Source organism: Cygnus atratus, chromosome 3 (assembly GCF_013377495.2).
Source record: "Cygnus atratus isolate AKBS03 ecotype Queensland, Australia chromosome 3, CAtr_DNAZoo_HiC_assembly, whole genome shotgun sequence".
Taxonomy (NCBI): domain Eukaryota; kingdom Metazoa; phylum Chordata; class Aves; order Anseriformes; family Anatidae; genus Cygnus; species Cygnus atratus.
This window is the reverse complement of record NC_066364.1, coordinates 84,356,221-84,366,918: the sequence shown is the minus strand read 5'-3', so window position 1 is coordinate 84,366,918 and position 10,698 is coordinate 84,356,221. Positions and strand designations below refer to the sequence as shown.

The 10,698-nt window shown below is 42.0% G+C and overlaps 1 protein-coding gene across 1 annotated transcript; it reads left to right on the top strand.

Annotated features, from left to right (window-relative positions):
* Window positions 1-418: 418 nt before the first annotated feature.
* Window positions 419-9,834, top strand: TFB2M (transcription factor B2, mitochondrial). Its single transcript, XM_035564771.2, has 8 exons — window positions 419-749; window positions 1,568-1,656; window positions 2,587-2,740; window positions 3,136-3,284; window positions 4,701-4,790; window positions 5,869-5,931; window positions 7,256-7,407; window positions 8,809-9,834. Exons 1-8 carry the CDS (start codon window positions 419-421, stop codon window positions 8,993-8,995), a joined length of 1,215 nt encoding a protein of 404 aa, XP_035420664.1. The 3' UTR covers window positions 8,996-9,834.
* The last annotated feature ends 864 nt before the right edge of the window (window positions 9,835-10,698 follow it).

Sequence of the window (10,698 nt, the reverse complement as noted above, 5' to 3'; positions counted from 1 at the left end):
GCAGGGGCAGCCCCCGGCGCCGGCGGGGGAGCGGAGGGCAGCGGGAGGACGCCTCCTGCCGCCTCCTGCCGCCTCCTGCCGCCTCCTGCCGCCGGGAAGGAGCCCCGGCACTCACCTGGGCTCCGCTGCGGCTCAGGCGCCCGCCGAGGGCGGCGGGGAGCTGCGGGCCGGCATGGCGCGGGCACGGCGCGGCGCGGCGCGGGTACGCGGCGGGTACCGGGCGGGGGGCTCCGTCCGCTGGGCGCCGCGCCGCTGCGGGGCTGGCACCATAGAGAGGCACCGGCGGCAAGAGAGACCTCCGACAGCGCCGCCAACCATAGAGCGGAAGAGCGCTAGAGAGGCGCCGTGCCGAGGCGGAAGTGACGCTCCCCGTTGCCAAGGAGACCGCGCGGCCGGCGCCGGGGAGCGGCGGGGCGCCATGCGGCCGGCACGGGCCCCGCCGGGCCCCCGCGGCTGCGGCCGGCTCCTGGCGGCGGGGCTGCGGCCGCTGCTGGGCTGCCTGCGGCCGCCGGGCTGCCCGATGCTGCCGCCGCCGGGCTGGGCGACGGCGCGGCGGGTCGCGGGGCAGTGGCCGAGCCCGGGCCTGCGGGTGCCGGAGGCGGCCGAGGCGGAGCGGCTGGTGCAGGAGGCGCGGCGGGCCGGCGGGCCCCTCCGCCGCTTCATCGCCTGCCCGCGGCTGGCCCGCACCGTGCAGCGCTGCCTGCGGGCGGCGCGCGGCCCCCAGCCCGTCGTGCTGGAGTGCGGCCCCGGTAAGTCGGCTCCCGGCCCGCCCCGCCCCGCCCCGGTGACCTTGCGGGGTCGGCGGGGCCGCCGGCGGCGGGGGGCCCCCGGCTCTGCCGGGGCCGCGGGAGGGGAGCGGGGCCCTGCTTCTCCCCGCCCGGGTCCTGCTGCGGCGGCTGCGGCGGCGGGATCCGGGCCGGGCGCTGCCCCGGCTGCTGGCTGTCACCCTGCTGCCCTCCCGGGCCGTGACTGCGCTGTGCCGGGGGCGGCAGCGGGGAACCCGGCGCCGTTTGTGGGCACGTTGAAATGGGGTTTCGGGACCAGAAATACAGAGCTCTGGGGGAAGCGTGTGAGTGCGTGCCCTTGCAACTTGAGTCAGTGGCGTTAAGGAAAAATTTTGCCGTGGGGTAAGTAGAGATTGAAGTTTTGGTATTGGGTTTTGAAGGCAAACTCTATCTCTGCCAATAACAACAGGCCTAGAGATTGCAGGCCCTTTTACAAAGTTACTCTGTGCAGTTACGTACAGGCTCCAGGGAGGATATTTTATCCATAGTGATAATGTGGGTAAGGTTCCAAAGTATATTTCATTTGGCAGAAGAAAAAGCAGGAGAAGTATTTCAAATACATCTAATGGTCCTCTGCATCAAACTGTAACACTGTGCTTAGTGTAATTCACTGAGTAATCCAAGAGAGGCTGTGTAAGTCTGGTTCTGAACTGTTCTTTTGCAATAAGTAACATGAGTTATCCCCTTATTGAAAGTGCTATACCCCAACTGTTGCACTGGAAAAATCACTCAAGGAAAATTGCTTTTAAAAAATATGTATTTTTTTTTTCCCCTCTTTACAGGGCCTGGAATCTTGACCCGGACTCTACTCAATGCAGGTGTTAGAGTGGTAGCTCTAGAAAGTCACTCAGTTTTCCTTCCAAACTTACAGGTACACTTTTGGTTTGGTAGCATGTTTCTAAAATTTAATTAAGAGGAAAATGAGACATTAATTATGGAACACGTAATAACTGTGGGATCAAAAAGGAATTAGCCAGTCATTGTTACGTGCAACGTCTGAAATAATGCTTAATAATAGTAACTATTGTTTGGTTTTACACTGAACAGTCAGCAACAGTCTGAGTATTTTATAACCAATTAATTTGACATCTTGAGTACGTGCAAATTCAAGTTCATAGTTTCATATATGCATTTTTGAGGCTAATATTAAGCAGAGTCATTGTAGTTGTGTATGTTTGGGCAGGATGTCTGTATGTAGCTTCCAAAAACCTGTGAAGATAGTCTTGGTTATTCTGATTGTCTCATGGTATTAGTTAACGTATTGTCTTGTGGCTGGCTGGCAGTATTAAGACCGACAGGTGTTACCTCTTGTGTTCACCGTGGCATTGCATGCTTTCAGAGGTTGTCAGACAGAGCCTTAGAAGTTGCACTAGAAGGAAGGTGTTATAGTAAAGTAGAGATTAGGAGCTTCAGACTCCAGCCTCTTTTAAAATGTGTGTGAAAGGCGCGTTTTGTGCATAAGTCTCTCATTCTCTGCATATACGAAAAATTTCAGTTGTAAATTACTAAATGTAGTGGTTTGCTCAGTTTAATATATATATATATTTATTATTTTTTTCACAACACTGCAGAACATACTGCTAGTTTGGGGAGGGGTTTAAAGCTCCAACCGAGCAGCACGGAAGTGTCTTGCATAATAAAGGAAGTTATTTTTTCTGTCAGTTATAAGACACAGCTCTGAGATCTGACTCTTTCTGACTGGATGATGATTTTCTGTAGTGCTTGAACAATTTCTGATCTCAGTTGAGTGTTTCGTAGGGCAGTTTACTGCATTCTTCAACTGAAACTTACTTTGGTTCAGTCCTTAGAGAACAGCCTGGATGGACAATTAAAGGTAATTTATGGTGACTTCTTCAGACTGGATCCTTTGGTCACTGGAACAGTGAAACCGCCTGCTGTGTGTTCTGACCAGCTTTTTGAAGCCATGGGTATAGCAGCAGTTCCTTGGAGAGCAGGTATGTATATAAGATTACACACCTTACAAATACTTTTGAAGGCTGCGTGGGCAGTTTGGAAAAATCTTTGGGACTTGAGGTGTATGCTGTATCTTAATATATGTATTGGATTCATGGGTAATACTTGATCGTTTCCTAAATTTCAGCTTTATTTAGGTAGGTTCGTAATAGCTCCAAAAAATGGCAATATGAAATCTCAGCTATTAGCTTATTGTAATAAAGGCTTAGCCTAATGCAAACAAGGCTTAGCTTTGAATAAAGCTTGAATTTTATTCATTCTTGAATAAAATGAGCTTTTTTTTCTTGTTTGTTTGTAAACTACACGTTAGCATTAATGAGATTTTCCAGTACATGTTGCAAAATTTTAAAGTTACTTTTGCACACTATTGAAACAGATGTACCTGTGAAAATTTTTGGAATCTTGCCACAAAAAAAGGAAAGGAACACACTTTGGAGGCTACTTTTTATCCTGTATGAAGGCAGTTCCATATTCAGATATGGAAGAGTAGAGCTCAACATCTTTATAAGTGAAAAAGAGTACAAGGTATGTGCAAGAGATTTTGAAGGTAGTAGAGAATAAGTAGTGCTTCACAGTACAGCCAAACAGTTATATTGCATAGATAGTCTTTTTGCTAGTGATTTTTTTTTTTTCGGATGGAATTTTAAAATCTTATAACTTCCGAGGTGCTTAAATTCTGTAACATGCTTTTGCAACAAAATCGGTTCCTAATTGTGGGTCAGTGAAGAGGGGATTGACAAGTTCTCTTGAAGAGTATTCAATTACTAAATCGCATGCTCAGTTCTATGCACTTGTCCACTTGAGCAAACTTTGCATGCAGTTCTGAAAAAAATTGAGACAAAATATGAGTAAATTACGCACCTTTTTATTAAAGCTCTGTATGCTGAGGGGCAGAGTAGCTTTCTAGATTACGTGCTCCTTATTTGTGCTGTCTCAAACTTTTAGAACTGTACTTTTAGTTCAAGGCTACCTTTTCTTTTTTGAAACTGAGATTCGTAAAGGCACTGACCTTGAGTTACTCGAGGTAAGGAAAGACTTCCAGGTGCGCCAACACAAGCTGTGTTCTGTCACCCTACTGGAAAAAATTAAAGTCTAAGTATGTTCTCTGGCAAAATGATAGGCTGGATACCAACCACTGGAACATCTGCTTGTTGTATTTTTACTGGCTAGACGTTTGAACAAAGAGAGGGCAGCCTAGTCATTTTAGTGCAGCCAGGGTATTTTTTAATTAACTTTTCTGTGTTTATTGTGAATCCTCTTAAATGAGTGTTGTGTACCGAAGTAAAAGTAATCGGGACCTTTTTTTAAGGGGCACTGTTGGTTCCTTTTTTTTTTTTTATCTTATGTCAAAGCTCTCTAAATCTGTGAAAAGTTGTCTTCATTTTGTGACTTCTTTGCCCTGTTTGCACATAACTGTGGGGGTTTTCTTTTTTTGTTTTGTTTTCTTGCACTGATTTGTCTAATCTGTAATATTGTAACATCAGGAGGATGACTGCAAGCTGCTTAATGTTCAGGGAGATGGTTGGCTTACTCTGTGTGTCTTACTGGGAATATTCTCTTATCATTGGGGAAGAACTCAAGCTATGAACTCTGCCCACATTACAGTTTTAAAACAAAATATGATCACTCTTTCTCTTCTGTGTGAAACTCTTCTCTGCCTTAAAAGGGGCCTGAAAGTATAAGCTGGAAATTCCTACTCAGTTCAGTTATCCAAATAATCGCTGCAAATCAATACTTAGATTGCCATAAAGTCTTCTAATTGCAATTTCTAACAAGCATACTAAAATCACAGAAACTGGGGGTGTAACGTAACTTAGTCTTGGAATTTCAGACTTAACTATGAATTTCTTAACCCTTGTTAAGATTGTAAGGATTTTTCTTAGATAAAGAAGCAGTCTTGTTTTTTTCAACAAAAATGTTTCTGCTTTGCCATTTTGTTAGGTATTAACAGCAAAGCCCGGGGAATCGAGGGCTTATCAAGCGCTTTCTGTGCTTTGCCAAGTAGGATGTGAAATTCAGCTACTGCATATGGTAAGTTTGCTGTACCAACTGACATGGTCTCATGCTATAAATGTGCTTATAGAAAAGGGTTTATACTGTTTTTGCTATTGTAATCAAATTGGAAGATAATTTGACATTTAAATTAGTGGAGCACTACTGAAAACTTTTGGGTATAGACAAGTCTTTTCTGTCTTGCTAGGTGTTCTGTGAGACTCAGGCTGCTCTTCCAATCTGTCACAGTCTGCTCTTCATGTCCTCTGCGTTTTGACATCATGCGTGCTTTCACCTTCCTGAGCAATGTTCAGTAGAAATACTTTTTCAGTTTTGGTGCTTCTACTTGCAAAGCAAGCCTGCTTCTCCCGCTAGTCAAGAATTGTCTTACCTTGTCAAATGTGCTATGGTTTAGTTTAAAAACGTTTTTTGAAATTGTTCATGAACTTTCACTTGCTTTACTCTTTTAAGATTTTTTTTTTTGTTTGTGCCCTGTTTTTTCTAGGAGCTTCTTTCATAGTTTAAATGCTATGCTGATCTAAAATCATAAGTTTCATTGTCTGTTGTCCTCCAAATGGCTTGTAACATGAGGTATAGAGAGGACATTTCTAAATATGGTGGAGTTGAAGAATACGATGGTGCTCAAGGAACAATTATATAGGCATGGGCTGGTCATGCACTGTCTGCCTTGCATCTGCTTGTAGCTGCTTCTGGAGTCAAGTTGTTGAGCTGGTGAGACTTCTATTCAGACTCAGTACAGCAGATCTTATGGTTAGGTGTTTCTTTCCAGTTTTTAGCTCTGGTTCAAATTTTGAATTTGAAACCAACAAGCAGTCCCAGTTATGCATGGTAATATATGCAAGCTATTTGATTATAAATAATTTTAGCAGTGCTACTCAGATACTTTGTCAGGAACATGGCTAAATAGCATTTTCAGTCTTGCCTTTGTGTGTATTTTACTTGATTTTTTTATATATATATTTCTAATGTATTTACATGGTTTTAAAACAAAGTTTAGAATGGAGTATGCTTCGAATTTGATAGGATTGATGATAAATGTTTTTCCAAATTCTAACAAAGCACTTTGTTTCTGTAATGTGTTTTCTTCCTCTCATAGGAACCCTGGTCATCCTTTGTAACTAATTCGAAAAACAAGGGACTGGCAGTTTCAAAGAGCACGGTAAGGAGATCATTTTCTCCTTTCAGAGATGCAGCTAAGCCCCTTAATTGAAGAATAAAAATAACTTTATGACAGTGTTCACACATATATCTTTTGGCTGTGAATAGTGCATTTTTTTAAGAAGTGTTCTAGTTAAAACTCATGGGCAGCATGTAGAAGGTGAAGAGGGTGAAGGATTGCTGCGATCTTAGAAACTGAGATAAACTAGTGTGTATATGATGGGAAAAATACAGTAAATGAATATCACGAGGGCATGTGAACAGGTAAAATCTTATTTAAAATTAATGTCAGGGTCACATCTATCTGCTTGAATACAAAAGCTGTTACCACGATCACTAGCACAATCATTATGCTGCTGGTTTTGATCAAAGTGGTTGTTCACGTCCGGCGTACATTGTGTGCTAGTTAAGCGCTGAAAAGTGTGGATCTCGAAGCCTGTATTGTCTATTTCAACTAAGAAAATACAATCTTAAAAAATTAAAATTGTCATAGTGTATCTGCTTGATTTCCTATTTCCTTTCGTGTTTTAAAAAAAAGAAGAAAAAAGGTAAAGCTATCTTAGTTACTGTCCTGGTTTCAGGTAGGACAGAGTTAATTTTCCTCCTAGTAGCTGGTAGGGCGCTATGTTTTGGATTAGGATGAGAAGAGCGCTGATAACACGCTGATGTTTTAATTGTTGTAGAGCAATGCTTACACCAAGCCAAGGACTTTTCAGCTTCTCGCTCTGTCCTGCTAGCGAGCAGGCTTTGGGTGCAGCAGGAGCTGGGAGGGGACAGACCCAGGACAGCTGACCCAAACTGGCCAAAGGGGTATTCCATACCATCTGACGTCATGCTGAACAATATATAGGGGTGGCTAGCCGGGGTGGGGGGGCCGGCTGCTCGGGGGTAGGCTGGGCATCGGTCAACGGGTGGTGAGCAATTGCATTGTGCATCACTTATTCCGTACACATTATTACTATTAATACTATTATTATTATTATTGTTGTTGTTGTTGTTGTTGTTGTTGTTATTTTCCTGTCTTAATAAACTGTCTTTATCTCAACTCACAGGCTTCACTTTCCCGTTTCTCTCCCCCATCCCGGAGAGGGAGGGGGGAGGGTGAGCGAACGGCTGTGTGGTGTTTGGCTGCCAGCCGGGCTAAACCACAACAGTTACAGAACAAAATTTTATAGCTTCTGCTTCCAATGTCATTATCTTGTTATCTTCTAAAACTCTTTAAGAAATGTTACTGCTGGCCCAGTTGAAATGCTTTCTCTTAGAAAAAGACGGGCACTGTTTTAAAAATGATTAATTTTCAATGACTTGTTTTGTTTTTCTTGCAGTGGCTGCCAAATGATCATTTATGTTTGGTACGACTGACTCCCCAGCGAGATCTATTTTCAGGAGGCTTGAAGCCCACAAATTCAGCTACCTTCATTTTCATGGTGAAGCAGTGTCTTGCTAAACGCAAGTCTAGACTTACTGATAGATTAAAGTAAGTATGGAAGAATTACGGGTTCTTACACATTTTCTAAAGAAATATAGGGAAAATGCTGAAATACTTTCTCAAAGCAGTATTTATTTTAGATGAAATTCAGCATCTTTTTAAATTATCTATGTGTAGAAAATAAGTTCTCATTTTTCCAGCCCAAGTACAGTATTTTGGGTACCCAGCCTTTATTCATAGAGGATAAAAACTTGAGGTTTGGCAGGAAGGTAGACAAGTACGTAGACTTTGGAATTACAGACATTTACTGCACATCTAATGGAGGTGAGCAGTTTAGACATAACAATAAAGTCACCACGTCTTTGCAGGTATAAAAATTAAAAAGCTGCAGAAGAGTTTTGGATTATAAGAAGCATCAAAGCAGTGCTAATGAAAATAGCTGAAGGTTATTGAAGGTTGAGTGGGGATGTCCTCGTATGGCTTTCTGTTACTGCATTCAAAAATCAGACTTTAGACTTACCAATTATGCAGCTCTCTAATTATTTATTCCCTTTGATATGACATTGGAGCTACTCGCTTTGCAACGTGATCACTAGATTTCTGTTCCCATAAATGTGAAGTGTTTGTACTCTCTGAAGTATTGGCTTCAAGTTGTTGATGAAAATAATTAACATGCTTCTCATTTGTTGGTAGGGGTTAATGGATGCTAATTTCCAGGAAGGAGGTGGGGGGATGTAAGGGGATGGGAAACACAAAAAAAAATCCCGTGCAAAGAGCCTTAATGGATTTCTTTCTTAAAGCTCAGTGGTGTACCTAGTTTACACTCAGTCTTTCAGCCAGGAAGCAGAGCTAACCTTGAAGGCTTCTAATGTGCATCTTCTGTATGTTTATATCCCCTTTTCTTGTCTGGGAAATAGTTAATGCGTATGCACATTTATAAAAGGCCTAGTTTTCATAGCAATGATGTGAATGTGGAGACAGTTTATAGATCTGTTTATATATAGAAGAAAATACCTGGGAGGTTTAAGCCACACTACCTCATGCTGTACTGAATCATCTTCCTGAAGATGACCTTGGCTTTAATTTCCCAGGCACTGAAGAGTGACCCCCTTTTATGCAGTAATGTCAGTTGCTGACAGCTGGGGCAGGTGATCTGTTGTCTAGGACGAGAGTGTTTATTGTTGTGCAGCTGGGGGAGGTGACTAGGGAGCTAACCCTCTAATGAGGTGGGTTATGTGGTTTGATATTATCTGTGTGGGGGCTTTATTTGGAATTTGCATGGCTTCTTAGTAGAAGTTTTTCTGTTTGTAGTAGGGATTGAAAATAACTTGTGTCATAGGGAGAAGTTGTTAACTTGCGGAAGCTGTGGAAGGATGAAGTTGACCTTCAGATACCGTTTCTTCACAGGAAGAAATGCTCCATTATGATTTGTTTGTTTGTTTGTTTCAGTTCATGGAGCTTGGACAATTGTGGCCAATTACTGAAAGCGCTAGAAATTCCAACAGATGTTGAAACAGGTAATTTATACCCAGAAGACTACAAGCGTCTTTTTGAGGCTTTGCAAAACTCTAATGTGTTTACTGAAAGCTGGTTCCACGATGAGGTCTTGGAAAGTATAAGGAACATAAACTTATAAATTGAAAGCTGCTGTCTTTTAGAAGATCATCTTTGCTTCTGGAAGATTACTGTGATGAGAAATGATTTAAATAAAATCGAAGTATTGTTAGCTAGATGACTTCCGGTCCAAACAGGAAAGTAAACTTAGCAAGTAACTAGAGCTCTTCTATATGGCATGACACTGTGGGATTTACAGTTACTTGGTCACAATCGTATCCCGACTGGATAAAATCTGCATCTTCTCCAGGAGCATAATAGTGACCTGCTGCTTTTGGATGTGCCACTTAAACTGAACTTCTTATTACACTGCTGTATATTTACAACGTTTGAAAAAATAACAGACCAAATAATGATTTGTGTGGTTTGTATTTTAGTGCTCAGTGCTTTGAAAGTTCCTTCAGATTCCCAAAATACACAGGTCTGTACGACCACTGAATCTGTTTTATCATCTGATCTATAAACCTTGAAGTCTTAAGATACTAATAAATCAGGAGTGGTGGGTTTATGGAAGGCAAGGTAATGACAGCATAATAAAACATCAACTGAAAAGTTTGTTTAAGTGGATTGTTACATCTGTGGTTCGGGGAAAAAATCAATTTTTTCTTTTGAAAATTTGAAATGACAAAACACTGGGTGTTCTTTTGTGGTTTACCATATGTAAACACCTGTATACAGATGAGCTTTATCTTACTTTAGGTCTGAAACCCAAGTCACCAGAACATTGAGTGTTTTATAAACAGCTGTGAAAAAGAATCATCTTACCTGTAACCCTTGCAGCATATAATTGTTTAATGTGTATGACGTGTATATAAAACCTTACTTTAAAGAGATATGCTATTAAAATTCTTTTCAGTTATAGTCCTCCGTACTCCAACCTGTTTCTCATTCCCCTTGTTGGCTTAACGTGAAACTATTCTGTTGTTGTCTGATAGCGTTGGCAGGTTCTCCTGGCTGTGTTTCCTACATTGTCTCCTCTGGGATGCTGAGTGAATAAAATACTTTTTCAGGATGCTATCTTCAGAATTTGGAAAACATCAGTGACTGAAGCAATGCAGTCAGAGAATTTTATTTCTTAAGCACATTTGGAGGTATATATGTGACAAACATTCATCTCTGTACTCCTCCTGCAGGTCCTGCTGCAGAAGAAAAATTGACTTGAAGCAGCCTCAGTTCATTCTGTTAGCTAGGCTGGTAGCCATCACTGCTCTGTTAGCTGTGTGTTTAAACTGTCTCTTTCATATTGTTATGGTGAAATTACTGGAAAGGCTGAGATTTAATTTGCGTTCTTTTTCAGAGCAGCATTGCTCTTCTGGTGCGGATCTTGAAGATTTGAGTCTTTCTTTCTGTTCAGATATCTTAGTAGCTCAGGTAACTTGCATTATAAATTGACCATGACTGGCAAACTTGCATTAACAGAAGCAATTCCTTCTCTTCAATTTCAGTGGATGGCAACTGTCTTATCTACATTTAAAAAAGAATTCAAATTGCCTGGCCTGATTTTTTTTTTCTTGAATAAAATAACTTGCTACAGTAAGATGAAGTTATCACATACCAACATACCAGGGAAACTGTTCAGTGCATAAAATACAAGATGACCACTATCTGCATAATCTTCCTTAACTGCATTGCTGGTAACATTTTGAACATTAACTTAAAAAAGGAAAATTGTTCACTAGGATTTATTTTTATTATGTTTTGTCTAATAGCATTTACTGAGCCAGT

Bases quoted from the DNA above. Each gene is read 5' to 3' on its own strand.
- TFB2M (XM_035564771.2), top strand. From the start codon at position 419: ATGCGGCCGGCACGGGCCCCGCCGGGCCCCCGCGGCTGCGGCCGGCTC. The intron at 3,285-4,700 runs GTATGTGCAAGA...CCATTTTGTTAG, and splicing joins TAAGTGAAAAAGAGTACAAG to GTATTAACAGCAAAGCCCGG. The intron at 5,932-7,255 runs GTAAGGAGATCA...TTTTTCTTGCAG, and splicing joins TGGCAGTTTCAAAGAGCACG to TGGCTGCCAAATGATCATTT.